At 43.5% G+C, this 21,070-nt stretch overlaps 1 protein-coding gene across 1 annotated transcript in view; it reads left to right on the top strand.

The window, feature by feature from the left end:
- The window catches only part of LOC138520469 (keratin, type I cytoskeletal 19-like), a 71,294-nt gene extending 69,694 nt beyond the window's left edge, over positions 1–1,600 (top strand). The window contains exon 7 of the mRNA XM_069632842.1: positions 1,525–1,600. Coding sequence (XP_069488943.1) covers positions 1,525–1,585 — 61 coding nt within the window. The 3' untranslated portion in view covers positions 1,586–1,600. The remainder of the gene's footprint in view (positions 1–1,524) is intronic.
- The last annotated feature ends 19,470 nt before the right edge of the window (positions 1,601–21,070 follow it).

A 21,070-nucleotide genomic window follows, 5' to 3' on the forward strand; every position in this document is an offset into this window, starting at 1 on the left:
GAGGTTTTCTTAAAAAGAAGCAGCTGTTGGCTTTGGCCTGAAGTTTAGAAAAATCGATACAAAGTTGCGCCGTTGCGCAGTTTGAGGAGTTTTTTTTGTTTGTGTGAGTTTCAACACAGCGATCGTAGTCGCTGACTTGGCCGAGAGGAGCGCCGCCCTGAACCAACGAAAACCGCCGTGTCCGGAGGGGAACAGCTGATCGCGGACGTAGCGGAAACGGGAAGCAGTAGACGCCGTTGTCCTGGAGAAGCCGTGCTGAACCAACTATGGGCCGTGTCCGGAGGGGAACAGCTGATCGCGGACGTAGCGGAAACGGGAAGCAGTAGACGCCGTTGTCCTGGAGAAGCCGTGCTGAACCAACTACGGGTCGTGTCCAGAAGGGAACGGCGGATCGCATATGTTCTTGTCCAGAAGGAAGCAGTAGGCGCCGTTGAGACGGTGAACAAGTAAGATCAGAAAAATCGTATGGGAGAGCTGGCTACTAGTGACAGACCTCTAAAGAGGGATAGCATTATAGACTTCAGGGAACCGCAAATAAGGAAGCATCTTTATTTAATGGTCATCATTATGGAACCGAATGCCTGATAAGGACTACGATACGACGCTGTGTAGATAAACAGCGACCTGCAGAATTTCTTGGAGAACATAACTAGAAGAAGCGGAAGTGGGTGAGAGGTTGAATCCAACATCACTACGAATAGGAGCTAAGTAAGAAGAGAGTCTCAAAGATATGTCTACCACTTCCTATGAACCGAAATACCACGTGAAGAGAAGCCGCAGAGACTTTGCAACAATGTGATAGGTACCGGGACTACCAATATTAGCCTCTGAATATATATATTATCAGAAGTGTTAGAGGATAAGTTTGGGCAAAGTGAGAAAAACAAACGTAGAAGGTTACTCTGAAGAAAAGAGAATAGTAAAACTAACGTAAGGAAGTCAAGGGATAAGTCACTGAACAGAGAAGAGAAAAGAGACAAGTTTTCAAAACTGTATGGTGAAAGGAGGGAAGTAACCTCGACCCAGAAAGGAAAGAGTCAACGTAGATTAAAGAGACAGACAACTTACCTTAAGCCGGAAGAGAAGTCCATATTGCTACAAAGCTGGCCAGATCCAACAGTGAAGACGTATCCTTTTCTTTTAAACTGCCTCTGAAAGAGAAGAGGAAAACATTGTTAATAAAGTTATTTGGGTTCTCGTTGAATTCCATAAAAACTATTTGTTGTCTCAGACCTTTATTTATACAACATTGAAGACAGGCCATCACAAGCACACACTTTAATGTATGGCCACCCCTCTTTATAACTCGCCAAACATACAGAAGTATCTGTGACACACCCAGTTCCCTTCCATGTATGTTAACTGAAACTAGAGCTGTGTCCTCTCCAGGATGCTCGTCCATCTATATCAAGGGAACTTGGGTCTACTTGGAAGAAGCATCATATTTCTTGAATCAGCCATCTCGATTTGTGACATGTGAGTTTCTGTGGTTTTGTAATTGTCTTTATTGTCTGGGTTTTTCAGGAACATGGAACTGGAGAAGAACCTATTGGAAGAAGCAAAAAAAGGTGAGGCCAATCTTTAAGGTATAGAAGGACAGGTAGATACATCATCAGATCCCTATGGCATGGGGCGTGACTCTTCTAACTTCTTGTCCAAAGAGTCTGGCATTTCTTCCCATTCCTTAATGTACGTTCACAGCAGTAAACAGCGCACATACCTGTGTTAATTTTGCAACCTCATATGATATAAACAAAAAAATATAAAATGAAGGCCTGTTCCTTCAACTAAAAAAAGGGTATATGAAATGAACCTTTGTATTTGAATTTGTTTGAAGGACAGAGGTGCCATTTTCGATCAGAAATGACTTACAATAACATATTTACAGATAGTGGAGGCATTCCCCAGATGGGTGACTGCACAAACAATTATGCAATAAATTCCCCTTTGCTGGTACACTACACATAGGAAATGCCTGCATCCACTGTGAATCTGGTAAACATGCTCCTGTGCACAGGTCAATTATACTCTGAGAAGTATTGAAACAATAAAGTAATGGGAGTCATATTTGAGACCACGCAGATACATGTGCAGGGACCATCAGGATGGGCTTTGTTAGTCTCAGCTTTGGCGAACGGTAGGTGCTTGTTGGGGCCCTATTGTTGGGTGGCGAGTCTGGAATTTTAGGATGTAGCAAGGATGGTGATTGTTCACCTGTACATACATTCACATCTTCATGATGATGCTAAAGGCAATCATGCCATGTGCTCTTTTCAATTCTAGAGCAAGCCAAACAGCGCAAGACCAAGACCATTGTCGAGGAGATAGTCGATGGCAAAATCGTCTCATCCGAGGTGAAAGAGGTTATGGAGAAGATGTGAGGAACCGCATTGTCTAAGCCGAAGACCGTCTCCCACAGGATAACACCCGCGTGATAACACCCATGAGGAGCGTGATCCAGAAGAAAGCAAATGTTTACAGGATCCCATTTCAGCCTCTACTAAAGCATAATCCATTATAACAAGCAGGGGTGAAAATAAAATATTTCCACAATGACAGGGAATCATGGCCGTTCTTCATCTGACTCTTTTCTGTAGGGGAGCAGATTCAGGGACTCAGGTTTCTGCAATTAAACAGGATCACAGACGAAAATTCAATACAAATACTGCTGACTTAAATCTAGGGTAGCTGTACTTTGTGTTTCATATGTTTATCTGGTCTTCTTTGTGCACTCTATCTCTCTGTTTCTTTGCAATCTCTCACTCTCCCTTTCTCCATCAGTACAGTCTTTGTTAGTGGTTAAGAGCCACCTCGCTGTGCTATCTGTCTCAGTGGGTGAGAGGTGGCTTGCCTGAGGTGCATTTATCTGCTCCCTCTCTCTCTCTCTCTCTCTCTCTCTCTCTTTCTCGCTCTCTCTCTCTCTCTCTCTCTCTCTCTCTATATATATATACACATACTCTGTCCATCTCTATGTCCCTATGTCTCTGTTTCGCTCTCTCTTTATCTCTGACTCACACTCTGCCTCTGGCTGCTTACCCCCCCCTCTTCTTGACCCTCGGGGGCCGCATGGTCAGTAGTAGACAAGGTGGTCTCTACCCTGGTCTTGCCCCTTCCTTTTTCTCACACCGTCTGGAGACTGAATATTGAGGAAGGGTACTCGCTCTCTCTCTCTCTCTCTCTCTCTCTCTCTCTCTCTCTCTCTCTCTCTCTCTCTCTCTCTCTCTCTCTCTCTCTCTCTCTCTCTCTTTTCCCCTTTGCTTCTTCCTTTTTTTTAACTTTATTTTATAGAGAGTCACATCCGAACAGAGCCAGTACAGGTTTAGTACAGCACCACAGCAAACATTACATTTAGTTTCCAATATCTTATTACATAGCATTTGATAGATCAAGGCGTTGACAAGGGTGTAAAGTCATTTTCCGAAAGCATATTACAAAGGTAGCTTCTGAACGGAGCCCAAATATCTTTAGGGCGGCAAATGGCAGATACAGTTAACACAAATTGTTTTTCACGTTTGTTCATCATTGTAAGGTCCTTAAGAAAGTCTTCACGCGGGGTGATTTCCAACACTTTAATATACAACTTTTTGCGATCACACATGCAATATTAAATAGTCGCCAAGTAGTCCCGGCTGTTTTACCAATGTCTCCAAATAGATATTTCAGCAGGGACGGGGACACCGGAATTGATGTGATTTCCTCAATGATGTCAGCAACCTCACCCCAAAATACCCCTTTGCTTCTTCCTTCCTCTGCCCGCTCAACATTTGCAACCACTCTATTAGAAAGTAGTATACAAGCCATTTGTAATAAGTAAGTCTGACACTTCCTTTAAAGTCACTGGTAAGTTTATTTATCAGACCCGTCAACCCGCCTGCATCCACTCCACATACATCCAGCCAACCGCTCTGCCTTCACTAACGCTCTTCTCCGCTCGAGCCCCACTCATTTGAACACAAACATATCGACACGCCATACTGACACGCGGATGCAGGCTGAACGCGGATGCAGGGTGATACATAATAAAACATAACATTGAATATACAACACCATTCCCCTCCTCAAAACATAAAAAGAAATAACCTGTAAATAATATTACAGTATAAAAAAAACAAAAACAATAAAGAACATTTTATAACTAAAAACATTAATCAACAATCAAAATGTAGATTAGTTCATTACATAGTCCTTCGACCACACATGAGGTCTCTTAACCGCACCCCTTTGTAAGAAAGAAGCATGTGGAGATATGTGTGCACTCTCATCACTCTCATAGTCTTCACTCTCCTCCTGTGCGAAATCCCCAACATGTTGTTCTTCTACCTCATTAACAACATCACCTTCACTTTCTTCCCTTGAATTCACTTGAGCATCTTCATCAAACAATTCAATAGCTCTTCTTCTCCTGCTTTCTTTTACTCTGTCCACTGTAGATCACCTGACCATCTTCATTTGCTGTTTCTATCCATATTCCAAACAGTACCATCCTGAATTCTGACTGCACGTCCAAACACCTCTTTAACTTTTACTTGGTCAGAATATTTGGATTCTCCCTTCCTTACCACACGTCCTTTCCTTATTCTCACTAAATCACCTAACACAATCTTTAACCTGTTTTCCTGAAACTGTCTATCATTCTTCCTATGACATTTTCTAACGCCTCTAAAGTTAACCCAATTTGGGTTTAACAAAGTGTTAGGAACTCTGCCCCTCATTAACTCAAAAGGGCATTTGCCTGACTCTCTCCTGATAGAAACTCTACTAGTCCAAATTCTATCTCTCAGAGCATCTTCTACAGACATGTTGTTGTGCAAAGCCAATTCTATAGTTTCTACAACAACTCTATTACACCTCTCGACCATCCCATTATTCTGGGGATGATACAGATGAACATGTCTATTCAATTCCTAAATGTTTTGCAAAATCCATCATTTCTGTGCTTTTAAATTTTACTCCATTATCACTTACTATAGACTTGGGAAAACCTTCTTTTCTGAAAATTTGTAGTAGAAATGTTATTATCTCCGTAGTATCAATTTTATTCACCAATTTCACCCCCATCCACTTGGAATACTAATCCACCAGTACAATTACACATTTCTTTCCTTGCATGAAATTCCCATATGGTCCTATTATATCAATACCTAACTTCTCCCACAAACACTCCACATTAGGTATCTTGTTGGGCACACTCTTGAAACTCTTGCAACTCTTGTCACTATTCTGGCATGGCCAACAATCTCTCACAAATCTCTCCACTGCCAAATCTACTCCTGGCCACAAATATTTGGTTCGAACATAAACCTTGGTACCTGAAATGCCAGGATGCCGTTGATGCGCTTTCTCAATTAATTCCACCTGTAAGCTTTGGGGAGGAGTTTGTTTGTCACTCCTGAGTAATAATTAATCATCTACTGAGTACTTGTCTCTCACGTCCCAAAACTTTAAACATTCTTCATTCAACCTTTTCCTTTAAGGCCATCCTGACCTGGTATTTTAAATGACTTTAGACAAAACCTGATCTTTCCTCAGTTCTTCTAACCATTCCTCTCTAGAGGTCACTTAAAATAGTAGCTACTATCTCCATGTCTTCATTAGTCTCTTTATTAGAATCTATCGAAGGTAACCTTGATAAAAAATCTGCCACTACATTCCTTTTTCCTGGAACATATCTCACCAATAAATTTTAATCCTGTAATTTAAGACTTATTCTGGCCCATTTTAGAGATGCCTTGCATATGCCCTTGACTGATAAAATCTAGAATAATGGGTAATGATCAGTTTGCACCACAAATTTGCTTCCCCACAGATATTTTCCAAAATATCCAATTGCCCATACACAGGCCAGTATTTCCCTTTCTATGACTGAGTATCTACTCTCTGTATCTGTGATTGCACGAGATGCATGACTTATGATTTTTCTTGTCCTAGTTCTGATATTTGAGATAGTACCACACCTAACCCAATTCCACTGGCATCTACTGTGAGCTTAGTTTGTCTGCCAAAAACAAAAATCTCCTAATTCCGCTGTCTCACTGATACTTTTAATGATGAAATTAGCTGCATCTTTGCATTGTTCTTCCCAGACAAATGTTACATCTTTTTTCATCAACCTCCTTAATGGTTCAGTTATATTAGCAAAAATGTGCACAAATCTTTTGTAATTCTCGCATAATCCTAAAAAGTATCTTAACTCATCCTTGTTGATTGGGTCAGGCGATTCTCTGATTGCTTTCATAGCATCTACTTTGGGTTTGTATCCCTTTCCATTCACCACATGTCCCAAATATTCAACTTCACTAACTTTAAATTTGCATTTTTGTTTCTCAACAGTCAAACCCTTTTCATTCAATCTATCCAATACATCATTCAATGTACTAGCATGTTCCTTAGCACCTTTCCCAAACACAATTATATCATCTTGATATACCAATGTTCCCCTCAGTCCCTGCAATGTGTGTGCCATAGTTCTCTGAAAAACAGCTGCTGCTGACGCTAATCCAAATGGTATTCGTTTATATTGATATAAACCAAATGGCGTGATGAAAGCCGTGATGTCTCTGCAATCCTCTGTCAGTGCAATTTGATGGTAGGCATTAGATAAATCTAATGTAGTGAAGGTATCTGCCTCCTCAATGAAATTTAGCATTTCTCAAATTATGGGCAATGGCTACATCGCTACAATGATGTTCTTATTCACATCTCTTAAATCCACACATATTCTCAATTTGCCGTTTATCTTCAAAGCCACTACTATAAGGCTTGTCGATTGTGATGCCTCAATTTTCTCTATGATATCTTCACCTTCAAGTCTTTGCAATTCTTGTTCTACTTTGTCAATTAAGGCAATCGGTATCGGCCTGGCTTTCTTGTGGTCCACTGGTATTGCATCTCTTTTTTATTTTATTCTCTGCATGAAATCTTTTAGTAATCCCAATTTTGTTTGGAATACATCTCCCAGAACTTTATCTCCTCTTTTAATTTGTCCATTGTTGCTTTTCACTAGCAAAATAGACTATTTTTCACATGGGTCTAACCTGATTCGCAGAGCTGCTTGATCCCTCCATCCAATTGCATTCACTCCCTTCTCTGCCACATACACCTTAATTTGAGCCTGGTGACCTTTGAATTGCACGATGCTGGTAAACCATCCCTTTATATGGATTGTAGACGCTTCATATCCTCCTGTTTTTTTTTATGTCTGGGGTTTTAAAAGTATGTTTTAAACCTTTGTTCATTAATCTTTGCCAAGTTCCTTTCATGATATTTGTGTACGGTGAACAACTGTCCACAATGACCATTACTTTCCAATTATCCAGGATAACTTTACAACATGGGCACTTAAGCTCTTCTCCAGAAGGTTCTCGAATCACTATAACTCTTTCCTCATCTGATTGTTCTTCTTCTTTTCTTCTTGTACTATTGATATTCTTTTCTTGCATCTACACACAACTGCAAAATGCTCTTTAACTACACAATTTCCGCACTTTTGTCCAATCGCTGGACAATTTCTGGAGTTCGAGTAATGTTCCAACTTACAACAGTTGACACATCTGTCTCCATCTTTGGAGTTCGATGGATATATCCTTGAGTCGCCACCTTTTGCCCCTGGTTTCTTGAAATTCCCTCTGGTTTCTTTATGTTCATGTCCTGAACTCCAACTTTTGGTTCTGTTGATTTTGTTTGTGCCTTCATCTGTTTTCTCTTTAGCACGTACCGCATTTACTAATCCTTGTTCATCTGTTTCTACTGGTTGCTTAATGTTATTCTGTGGAGTACTTTGGGATGCTTCCAACTTCTTGGCCTTCATTTCTTTTGAGCACAAATGACTGTGGTCTACTCTTGTTGCTATTGCCAAGGTCTTGTAATGATGGATTTCCTACCATCCATAATCTATCTTGGATTAATGGATCTTTGGCATAGATTATGATTTGATCTCTTATGGGTTCTTCTAGGGTAATACCATTGCCAAAACAACATGTTCTGGATTACGTCTTTAAAGCTATTCTTCAATACTTTCATGCTCTTTTTGTGCTCTTGTATAGAAATGGTACCTGTTGATGTCTAAAATGATTTCTGGTGTATAATACTTATCCAATTGTCTTAACGCCTTTTCATGTTCATCACTCTCTCCTGCTTCATCAACAGTCAATTCAGGAAGTTCTCTATACTTCCGTTGTCCCTCTAGGCCTAAAGCATGTAATAACAATAGTTTTGTCTTTTGAGGTGTCAGCCCCTCTTGTTCCACAGTTTTTGTGTAGTTTACCCAGAATTCTCTCCATTCTGCCCAGGTAACTACTGGTTGTCCTGGACCAGGCATAAAATGTGCTGTTGTTGTATGCTTATTCCTTGCATTATTTATTTTCTGTAGATTGTGTGGTTTGGCTATCTTATATGACTCTGACTAGTCTCTCCTTATGTCTTTATGGTCTTATTGCATCCGCCTCTGTTTCCCTTTGGCAAATTCTTAATATTCTATATACATTTGTTTTATAGGTATTGAAGGTATTGAAGGTATATAGGATGTGTTTATGGTGAAAACATTTTTTTTTCTACTGTGACGAGTGGGAAAAGGATTTATTCATCTGCCATCCAATTAGTTGCCTGACTTCCTGATTCTGACTGCAGAATCACGTGTTGTACTGTATTTTTCATGTCCCTTCCTCTAATTTATCTTTGTTATAATTTGGGAGATTTATATCACAACATGACGTGATGATGCGTCTATCATTTGGCCCCTTTCCCTCTCACCGTTCACTTCTGAGATTGCGATCCAGTTCCTAAACACTTTGAAAAAATTTCGATCACTGTGAAATCTGCACAGAGGAACGACGGTTGCGTCCCTCCAGAGCTCCTGCTCTCGCTTTCCTTGCGTGGGTGTCAGCGCCAGGTGACCTCCTCGCCAAAATGTAATAAGTCTGACACTTCCATGAAAGTCTCCTGTAAGTTTATTTATCAGACCCGGCACCCCGCCTGCATCCACTCCACATACATCCAGCCAACTTCTCTGCCATCACTAACGCTCTTCTCCGCTCGAGCCCCACTCATTCGAACATAAATATACTGAGACGCCATACTGACACGCGGATGCAGGCTGAACGCGGATGCAGGGTGATACATAATAAAACACTATTCCCTCTCCTTCTTTCCTGATGCCACCTTCTCTCTACCTCTTCCCTCTGTGCTCCTCGCCCTCTCCTTCTGGAAGAGGTGCTATATTTCCCTCTCTTACTAGTCTCCACCCCTGTCATCTCCTCTCCTCCTCTGTATCCATCATTATCACTCTCTCTCCCTTTGGAGTTGCACTATCAGTCGATGCTGGTCTCTCTCTCTCTCTTTCTCTCTCTCTCTCTCACCTATATTAAAGTAGGTGTCCCATAATTCTCAGAACGGTGAAACACTTAAAAAAAAAAAAAAAAAAATCAGACTCATAAAAAGGTGTTTCTCACAAATAAAAATACCCTTCCTATCTGAACTGTACTATGAATACAGCATCAATTGTATTTGCTTCAATTTGATTAAAAGAAAAAAAAAAGTTTAGGTACCAAAATTAGGTCCACCAAAATTACCACTCATAACTGTGTGTCTATCAAACCACATAGGGCCATTTTATAGGGCCAACATGTGTTCTTCCAATCTCAAATACGAACTGTTCCTACTTTCAAAACTTCTGGCAAAAGAAACGATTTGCATCCAATGACTATCAGCCAGGAGAAGAAAGAAACATGCTAGCACTCACCCCCAATCTTTGCACTATCTGTGACTAATCAACTTCCAGGGCACCAGTGGTCCAGGAATGAATATAGGCTTCTAAACCATCAATCAACCCCACACCTCTAGTACACCAGAAGGGATCCAAACAGATTGGAATACAAGTGAATTACAAGACCTCTTTGTCCAATTTTGGTAATGTGGACGGAACGGCAGGCTTATCTCTGCAAGGTTGTGGATTGTTTGTTAGTTGTAACACAGCGAAAATACAATTATTACCCAATGATAAAAGGGACTGCCCAGTCAAGGTTGTATACAAATAGCTACTTTATTATTACTACAACAGACAGTTCAAGCCCACTACAAAATACAACCCACATTGTAAAGGAACACAGAGGACAGACAGTTTCATGAAGGAAAGGGATGCACTTTGTATACTGACAAGAGGGTAGTCTGTAAAGTAATCAGTCTTACAGTTCAAAGTTATTGATTTCAGTACCAAGGGTGCAAAGGGTTGTAACTGTGTATAGGGGCCCTCAGAGAAGGACCAAGGAGGAAGAAACACAATGTATCTGGTGATGAAGAATGTATTGGTGCTCAAAAGCGTTGAGGCGGTTCCGTGGTGCTTTACATTGCTTGAGACAGACTTAGTGATGGGAGACAGCTGCGGGTACCAGGCTGCAGGTAATTCGGCAAGTGAGGCTGGACGGACGTCTGCACGCTATCCGGTGTGGTGGCTCGGGGCGAAGAATCGTTATCTCTGTCCTGGTTGGCAGATCTGGAATACTAGTCTAGGCAGCTCGGATGGCTCTTGTGACTGTGGCGTGACAACAGTCAGCGGTGCAGCCAGATGCGGTTTGAGGACTCGACTGTCTCGAAAATGTCCTTAAAGGATAGACGCTGGATGACGCTTGTGTGGCACTCCTCCTAGCATCTTTGCAGGGCTCATGTCATTTCCAGGCAGATGGCCCAAAGCTCAGGAGAGTGATTGCAGTCAATGGCCTTGTCTATAATTCAGGTACTCTCTGGCACGTCCCAACTAGGAAGCTTCCTGGCAGAACCTAACAGGGCACGCTGCGTGCTGACTGCGTACAGGTTCTGGTGCTGCTTGATCGTTCTCTGAGTCAGGTTTATCCCTCTGTCCCCTTGGAAATGTTTAGGGGAGGGATCTTGCTTCCCTCTTGGAACTCCTAGCCTTCCTATACTGGTGGAAGATGTAAGGTAGACTGTACCTTCAGCTTGGGTCCAAATGAGTCCTTCTTCTTACTCCTTTTGAAGTCTTCAAATGATCTGCTAAGTGAGGGGTTCAGCCCTCTTTTAAAACCAAATGGGCTCCAGTGAGTGGTGCAGGCTTAGCCCACCTTAATGAACCAATCCTGGGTCCCCACCGAAAATCTTCTGTCATGCATGAGGTCAGGACCAGAGTGCTCTGCAAAAGGACAGACAAGGGGGTGACAACATATACAAAAGTCCCACCCATCTGCCCGTCTGTTGTAGATCAAAGTGTCTCTCTGGTTAAATGAGCCTTCTGTGACTCATGATTAAAGCCCTGTGTTCCCTTGAAGTCTGTGCAGGGAGCAGTATTCCTGTCTCTCCCAAACCACATACTTCTCCCCTCTGAAAGGGGTCAGATCGGCAGGGGTTTGCCTATGGTAAATAGTGGACCAGACATGCATTTCACTGCCTTTCATACAGAGGGGTGGGAACTAGCTTCAAGTTGACACATTATACCGAAGGGGTGTTAGCTCCGCCTTTCCTCTTGTCTATTCGGCAACCAAGCCCCTTCAGACTTGCTTCAATTTTCTCTCATTAGTATGCACTGTCAACAACCGGAGGACAAAGGAAAGCAGATCCATGGGGCCTTTGATATTTAAATTAGGCTGCCCAATCTGGAGGAAGGTTTGCCTTCCCCCTCCTTGAGATGCATTGATGTAGCCGGGGCTTTCACATTCTAGCTGAATATGACAGGGGAAGACAGCGTCTTTAGGCTGTGTCTTCCCAGAGTACATGTGACTATGCATTTTGCGTGGGTTGCAGATGGAATGTGTGTGGAATGGCCTCACATACTCCTCGGAGGTTGGTCTCCCATCATTCCTTTTCATTATTAAAAAAAAAAAAAAAATCCCCAGGCAAGCGCACTCTCCCTGTGCAGTGTTCAAATTCCTCACTTGCTCCCCAGCCTCAACACGTGAATAACCACCCTACTGAGGGTCTGGTTCGTCATCAAGGCAAAAGTACCAACTGAGGTCATCTGCATTTCCATTATGGGAGCCTGGCTTTATGCTGGATGTCCATATCTGATCACTGTAGGGATATGGTCCAACAGAAAAGCTCAGGGTTCACCCATTGCATGGCCACTAACTATCACAGAGGCCTGTGGTCTGTCTGGATTGTAAAGTCAGACCCAAAGATGTAGGGTTCCAGCTTCTTTAGGGTTCCCATGATCACAAATGCCTCTTTTTCTATGACAGCCCAATTGTTTTCCCTTTTTGTCAACCGCCTGCTAATGTAGGCTATAGGTTGCTCTACCACTTCAGAGTTCAGCTGCGCTAACACTGCTCAAATCCCAAATTCATAGGCGTCTGTCTGGATAATTAATTCTTGACCATAGACTGGCTCTTTTCAAACTGGGGCCCTGCCTGCAAAATCCATCCTTTAAATCCTGTAAGAAGATTTGACAGGCAGGTATCCAAGTTACTTTCTTTGGCATCTTTTGTACGTTACATCATTCAGGGGCATGGCATTAGTCCCATACTCTTATGATGAACGACCCCTAGTACCCGGTGAGACCTAAAAAGGCTCTCACCTGCGTCTGTGTGGTGGGGATTTCCCACTTCTTCACAGCATGTACCTTTGCTTCGAGAGCTTGTTTCTTACCTCCACCGACCAGGTGGCCTAGGTAAGTCACAGTACACTGCGCTATCTGGTACTTCGGTGCCTTGATAGTCAGGCCCGCATTCTGCTGCACCTGAAGCACTTGTTTCACTCCTAGGGACAACATCTTGGAAATGTCTTCCTTGATGGTGGCCCTGACCTTATGGGACAACCAGTGAATCCCTACTCTTCATCGGCTTACTGTCGCTAGTGTCCAAATCATGGGTGCACCAATCTCAGCGACCGGGAGTCAGTGAAAACAGACCGACAAACTGTCCCTGTAAAAGGCGACAGTCTGTCAGTTGCTGTTCTGACAGGTCCTTTGCAAGGTTGTCACCTTCAACTGACCTATCTGTGGCTTCAGTGTGCAGGAGGTCTGGGAGGTGATTGGTTTCCTCATCAGTCTCTCCATCATTCCCTAACGCCATGACCAAGTCATCCCGGCTATAACAGGGTTTTAACCGGTTGACGAGAAAGACCCTGCACATCTGTTTATTTCCTTTCACGTCAATGAGATAATTCTCCTCAGTGACCTTTTCCAGCACACAGTATGGCCCAGTCACTTGTCCTGAAGGGCACTGGGTTTGACAGGCTCCATAGACCACACCCACTGGCCTGGAGAATAGACTGCCACTGTGGCCTTTTGGTCATGCCAATGCTTCATCAGCTCCTGACTGGCCTTTAGATTCTTTGTTGACTGTTCCATGTACTTTGCCATTCTAGACTGAGGGGCGAGTACATAGTCCACCACATCTCGTGATGGAAATGATGGTTTGCATTCCCATCCCTCCTTCACTAGACTGACGGGACCTTGTACAGGGTGTCCAAACAGAAGCTCTAAGAGGCTAAACCCTACTCTGTTCTGTGGCACCTCCCTGTAGGCGAACAGAAGACATGGTGGAAGAATATCCTACTGTCTCCTCAGTTGCTCTTCCAAGCTACCTATCATCCCTTTCATGGTCTTGTTGAACCGCTCAACAAGCCCATTGTTTTATGGATGGAAGGAGGTAGAGAACCAGTGGGTGAATCCACACTCTTCCCACAAGGCCTTCATATATGCTTATGTGAAGTTTGATCCCCTGTCAGAAGTGACTTCATTGGGGAATCCAACAGGGGAGAATAACCCAATCAGAGTGTTCACAACCATGGGGGCATTGATGCTGCTCAGACGGCAGCCTCAGGATATGTTGTGGCGTGGTCAAGCACCACCAGATATATCTATTCTGTGAGCTGGTTTGAGGATCCAAAGGACCCACAATATCCATGCCTATTGTCTCAAAATGTGGCCCAACCACGGGTAGTGGAATTAAGGGGGCCTTTGTGGCACCATCTGACTTGCCAGAAGCTTCTCAAGCTGCGGCCAGTAAAAGTGCGGAGACAACCGGTCCGATGTCTTAGTCACTCCCAAGTGACCCGCTAAAGGAATTTGGTGACCCAAATATAAAAGGAACTTTGTGTGGCATTGGGGAACCACCAACCTTCTGATGTCCTCAACCTCAGAATACTTTAACTCACTGTACAGGAGTCCATCCTCCCAGTACACTTTGAACAGTCCAGGGGTCTTGCCCTTAGCCTGCTCCTCCGTCTGCTTCTGCAGACCCACCAGAGTGGGACAATCTTTCTGCGCTGTGTAGAAGTCAGTCTGATCTAGGCCCCCAGCTGATGCAAACTCATCCAGCTTGGACAGGCCCTTCAGATCTGGATCCACCTGGTCCTCCACCTCAGGTTCCTGTGCTGCGCCAGGCAACTCTAAATTCACAGGGTTCCCTGCAACCAAAGTAGGGTCCTCCATGGCTACTAGCTCTCTCCCACAGGAGTAGTTGACTCAGTAGTCAGTGGAACTGGACTAGGGTCCACCGGCCATGCCGGTCCTTCCAACAATCCCTCTTGAAGCACTCCAGGCCCTTAGGCATTCAGAGCTTTCAATCTGGCATTCTCTTTGGCCCTCGATCGTGTAGCCGCTGTGACTATTTCAGGATCAGGAAGATCATTACCCAACAAACATGGGACAGGGATGGAGTCTTTCACCACTACACAGCGCTGGGTCATTACACCTCGCCAGCTGAATACTTCTATCGCCAAGGGGCACTTACTCTTACCATCAAATCCACTTATGCACAATTCAGACCCATCAATATACTGGCCTGGTCTGTACCAACTGCTGGGTGACAGAGGTGATGCTAGCCACGGTGTCTCGGACCGCAGGTGTTTTGTGTCCATTGATGTACACGTTCTTTAGACAGAGTTGAGTATTATTGGGAACTGGGGTCTCTTCCTGAGATCCGGTACTGTTCCCACTCACTGTAACCAATCCACATTTAGCCACTCCCTGACCTGGTGGGTAATCCTCCTCTGAGAAGCCCACACTAATGATGGCCTCTTCCACGAGTCCAACATTCACTATGGCTTGCTTGGGTAAGCCCTTGCAAGCAGGATCCCCTGTCCTATGGCCCAACTCCTTACACACGAAACAATCTTTGGGTGATGAGAGTGCAGGTGTCCCAGTGTTGATGGTGTCTGTGCTCTTCTTTTTGGTGTGCACAGTTGAACTAGAGTTTGGCGGTTTCCCTACATTCATTTCGGAATCTGACTTAGAAAAGGATTGGGTTGAACCTTTGTCCATCTCATCCTTGTTTACTTTTTTGTCCGCCGAGTTCTCTTCCAGTTTGTGTGTGTTCGCCTGAGCCTTTTCCTTGACTCAGGTACTCACAAACCTGTCGGCAGCCTTTGCAAGGTCCCTAGGGTCTGTGATAGTCTTGTCCACAAGATGCTGGTGTAGGTCAATCTCTCAATTTTTCAATACATGGTCACACGCAATCAAATTGTACATCCCTTTAAATGTGACAACTTTGTTGCCAGTCACCCACCCACTCAGATATTTTAACAAGTGTGTGAATGCTTCAAATGTCTGCTCACTTTTCTTTCCGAGCTATCTGAAGCTCTTGAGGTACTGTTCTGGGGTTTTACAGAACTTCCTGAGGAGGGCTGCCTGTATGCTCTCATAAAGGTGCCTTTCCTCTTGAGTTAACTGAAGAATTACATCAGTCACTTGTGTCGGTAAGCGACTCATCAGAGCTGCATCCCACAGTACCTCATCCACCGCCTGTAGCTGGAATGTCAGCTTGAGCGCTTCAAACCAGTCAAAAATATCCTTCCCCACCTCATAAGCCTGCATTAGATCTTTAGGGATGTGCCATCGGGGCTTATCCCGGGTGCTCTGGTTTGAGCCACTACTGCTGTTCTCGCTAGAGGCAGACATGTTGGCCTCTTTCTGCTCTTCAAGCGCCAGCTTGTGCATCTCTATGGCGACCTTGTCCTGCTGTTTCTGTTCCTCCAGCGCTAGTCTCTTCTCCTTGAGCAGGAGCTTTCTAGCCGCTACCTCATTAACAGCCGGAACAATTACTAGGCCACTTATAGACTGTGCTGAGGCCTGGGACCTGCACAATGCCACACTAGCCCCTGTCCTCACTGACACTCTTTAGTGTTGAGATACCACACTTGCCTCCCAGCGGGAAGATTGTTGAAAAACGATGCTCATGCGGTTGTCCTCATCATTTTGCCTGTTCAGAAGGTCTTATCTGTTCGGGTACATGGGGCCTTTCCCATCCCCTGGAGTCTTCTCCCCAACTGCCATCGCTTCTACCCACACTTGGAGGCTGGTCAGCAACTCAAGTTTAATAACCTTAGTGCTGTGGGGAAGTCCCCTCTCTTGACATAAGACGCACAGGACATCCTTGGTCATTTTTTTTTTACAGTCTCCATGTCAAGCTCCATTGCTGGTACTAATACCTAGCAGTGACTAAACGTTGCCTGCAACAGTACTTTTATCATTGGGTGACTAAGCTGTGCGCAAGGCTCAAACTAAACCGACCCCTTGCCACCAATGTGACGAATAAACTTCGGGGGCACCAGTTGTCCAGGGATGAATATTGGTTTCTAAACCATGAATCAACCCACACCTCAAGTACACCAGAAGGGATCTGAACAGATTGGAACACAAGTGATATAGGACCTCCTTGCCCAATTTTGGTAACGTGGACGGAACAGCAGGCTTATCTGTGCAAGGTCGTGGATCGTTTGTTAGTTGCAACACAGCGAAAATTCAATGAACACCCAATGATAAAAGGAACTGTCCAGTCAAGGTTGTTTACAGGAACACAATCATACAGCACCAGGAGAGGTCGAAATTTAGAAATCATATGGCACACCAGTAAACCTTTCTCTGGAAGTGAACCCATAATGCCAGAAAAAAGTAAGCCTAGAAATCAAGACTTCCCACCCAACAGTCTTCCTGTCGCTCATCATTTACCCTTTCTCCAAACCTATCATTTGGTCGGTGCAACAACATGAACCAATGTAATTGGGTGCTTTAGTGCTCCGATATAAAGAAAAGCAATATTTACTATTTCCCTGTCAACATAAGAAAATCTAATAAAGCATTTCAACGTTTGAATATGGCATAGCATAATAACTTGACATAAAAGGATGTCAATCTTTCCTTGTGACCCCAAACCTTTCCCTTGATCTCTCTCTGTTGGTTGAAAGAATGAGCTGTAGTTGGTTGATCACCTATGGCCGTAGAAACATTGCATCAGTGCAAACAGTTGTGGTAATGGAAAAAACGTCTTGGGGGTCACTCAAGGTCTGGGTCGGGGAGGAGTTTGGGTGGGGCGGTACCTGAGGAGGCGGGTTGGGGCGGAGCTGGCAGTTGACATCCGATCGAAGGAAATGCCCAAAATAATACTTTAAAACAGCGCAATTTCTTTATATATCAATTCCACTTTAAACCACTTCCTTGGCACTGGTGAAGAGTTACGTCATTGTGCGGATAATAGTTTTGACCAGTTTTGCTGGGTGAATATTATTTAAAATACACAATTTGCATCCCATTTTATATGTGTACTATTCAAACGGGGTGATTTCTGTTCACCATAAGCAACGTTTTCTTTTACTTTAACCACACCCACACTGCTCCTGCAGCTCCCCTCTGAAAGCAGTTGGGTGGCTGCATCATGTGTAATAGTTTCAATGTTAATAGGGGTATTTATTTTTTCATGCATTGTTTGTGGATACCTGTATATTTATTTATTCATGCAAGGTTTGTTGGATACAAGTATCAGACAAACCTGCATAAATAAATAAATAATCTGGGTCCATGGATCCGGCAAACATTACATGAATATATAAATAAAGCGGTTCATGGCCGAGGACTACAACTTCCATTGGTGACCCCTTGCACGGTGTCATCAGAGGAAGTTACAGTTTGCTTGTCCTGCAGCTGTGACTTGAATCAAAGTCCTGTAGGGGGGTGGAGCAGCTCAGCAGCGCATTGACACCATGAGCGCTCTGCCATCGTGGGCGTTTTCTTTAAACAAAAATGTTAAATTAGTTTTTCCTTGTAACCCAGTGCAGAGCTTGGGTTTGGGGTTTCTGGTGGCTGACTCTGGCCGGATCCCGAGAACAATTTCCCCTAGAGCAAAAATGTATTAAAAGCACCTGGTTAGATCTTTGCATTTGGACAAAGGTTTCCCTGCTGCTAATTCCATTTGCAGTGTTGGAAAGTTTTGGTGATATCCTTCTGACCTTATTCCTCACTGTACCATCTACACAAGCCTTGGCCCTTGAAGACTTGTTCATTTTCTTTTTAAACCACAGGTCCGTGGCACCAAAGAAAGGCCACTGGTTGCCAGTTTTTCAGTGTAGGCCTGCTCCCACCAGGATTCAAAAGTTAGGGCTCCTGGTTGGGAGCCTATTCTACCCGTTAGGGTTAGTAGGGAACAATAATTACAATTGAATAGGTTCAAGAAAAATAGGTGCTGTCAAAATACTCCTGTTTTTTTGTCACCCTCTGCATAAAGAAAGAATACATATTTTCAAACTCTGTTGTAGAATCAATCTTATCCTTTATCTAAAGTTGTACAGTTCAATATAAAATGGGCGCTCCAGAGTTAACATCAAAACAAAGGGGAGGTCATTGACCTGAAGTACAGAAAATATTTACATCACACGGAGCCAAACGTTTTTCGGTAAAACAACCATTTTGTGTGTGCAAGACAAAATCAAATTCAAATTTCATTTGTCATGAAGTTCACATGAAAATAGCAAACATATAGACAGTTGGACATTTACAACATCACTTAAACATTTCAACAAAAACAAGTCATTTTCTCTGTGTAAAGCAGCATGAATATACTGCAGTTGGGGATAGTGCGTCTACACCACAGTGGTTCAGCCGTTTCTAGGTGGGCTTAATATGCCACATCTGGTATACGGCCTTCATCAGGACGAGGGTCTGTACTGTATGTTGTCTGCGCTGCAGGGGGAATGGAGACAGTTGTCAGGGGAGTATTCATGCACCGATTATTTAAAGAAGAATGAATCATGCGCTGTGCAGCATTGAAAACACACACAGCTTACGTATGGGTGTATTAATTCCACAGGTTCTGTTATTTGAAAGTTGTATAAGCCACAAGGGCTGATCTCTGTCTGATCCTATTGTGAAAAAACAGAAAGAAAGGGGTTTCTTGTTGGTATGAAGATCACCTTAGAAGGGATCGGAAACAACTCGGTTATGGCGGGCACTATTTTCATAACACAGACTCTTACCTCTCAGCTGGAGGTGAAATTTCACTTTTAAATGAGCCTAGTTTCTCTTTTCTCTGAAGTAGCCCCGCGGACAAGAACCTAAATGGAGCGAGAATATCCAATTAGTATTTTATCGCACTAAAGGCACCTCAATGTTTCTGAATGTCTGCCGAGTGCGGGCAAAATGGCCTTACCTGTCAGGGTGCAGGACCTGCTCGCAAGGTAAGAGTCTGTGTTATGAAAATAGTGCCCGCCATAACCGAGTTGTTTCCGATCCCTTCTAAGGTGATCTTCATACCAACAAGAAACCCCTTTCTTTCTGTTTTTTCACAATAGGATCAGACAGAGATCAGCCCTTGTGGCTTATACAACTTTCAAATAACAGAACCTGTGGAATTAATACACCCATACGTAAGCTGTGTGTGTTTTCAATGCTGCACAGCGCATGATTCATTCTTCTTTAAATAATCGGTGCATGAATACTCCCCTGACAACTGTCTCCATTCCCCCTGCAGCGCAGACAACATACAGTACAGACCCTCGTCCTGATGAAGGCCGTATACCAGATGTGGCATATTAAGCCCACCTAGAAACGGCTGAACCACCGTGGTGTAGACGCACTATCCCCAACTGCAGTATATTCATGCTGCTTTACACAGAGAAAATTACTTGTTTTTGTTGAAATGTTTAAGTGATGTTGTAAATGTCCAACTGTCTATAAGTTTGCTATTTTCATGTGAACTTCATGACAAATGAAATTTGAATTTGATTTTGTCTTGCACACACAAAATGGTTGTTTTACCAAAAAACGTTTGGCTCCGTGTGATGTAAATATTTTCTGTACTTCAGGTCAATGACCTCCCCCTTTTTTTGATGTTAACTCTGGAGCGCCTATTTTATATTGAACTGTACAACTTTAGATAAAGGATAAGATTGATTCTACAACAGAGTTTGAAAATATTTATTCTTCCTTTATGCAGAGGGTGACAAAAAAACAGGAGTATTTTGACAGCACCTATTTTTCTTGAACCTATTCAATTGTAATTATTGTTCCCTGCTCCCACCAGGCCAGCACACTTACAGATGTGTACGTACCTCTCAATATGGCTTTGCTTGTGCATACAAACCACCACTCCATACCTTTGATGTGCTATCCACAGTTGTCAATGATTTTTGCCTCTTCAGATATGTTCATACTAAGGTAATTTTCTCTATGAGCCTCCCTGGAGTAACAATGCACGTGCAGCACTCCAACTCTCCTGTGGACCTGCTTAGACTCCCACAAGGGATCGTAAGAAAATCATTGGATATTGTGGTCCCTTTTAATGACATGTCCAGCAGACAATGGTGGCATCACTAAGAGCTTTGGCCCGAGAAAAGAGGATGGGGTATATCTGGGCATTGAGTGGGGGGATTTCTCCAGAAGTATCTTTCTCAGGAGCCAGGAAACAATCCCTGCCAATGTAAGGTTGCAATCTGTAAGAATTTTCTTTTCTGCTTTTATTGGAATGTAAGGACGAGCATGGGGGTCTCACACTAAGCATGGCTTCTTTATATTGGCAATGCCAATGTGGCTGGTAATGGCCTCTGAGGTCAGCGAGGGCTTTAGGGAGTTGGCCGACATGCCTTCCCTTGATCCGAAGGATGAATGTTTTTAGCAAACCAGATACACATCTCACGTGCTGGCAGGTGTTTGGGTATGTGGGTAGTCAGCTATGCACATACAGTGTATGTGCTTTTCCCTTAAAAATAAATTACAAAGATAGTCCTTTTTATTATTTCCATGGCTGTGTGGTGGGTGGGCAGGATTAGGAGTAAGATGCCAGGGCCATCTACTGCTAACAGTGCCCCAAAATACCTGCCCCCTTTAAGGACACATACAAATGCGAGCATTTGCTACTCG

Source organism: Ambystoma mexicanum, chromosome 13 (assembly GCF_040938575.1).
Source record: "Ambystoma mexicanum isolate Mex_15411 chromosome 13, UKY_AmexF1_1, whole genome shotgun sequence".
NCBI lineage: Eukaryota > Metazoa > Chordata > Amphibia > Caudata > Ambystomatidae > Ambystoma > Ambystoma mexicanum.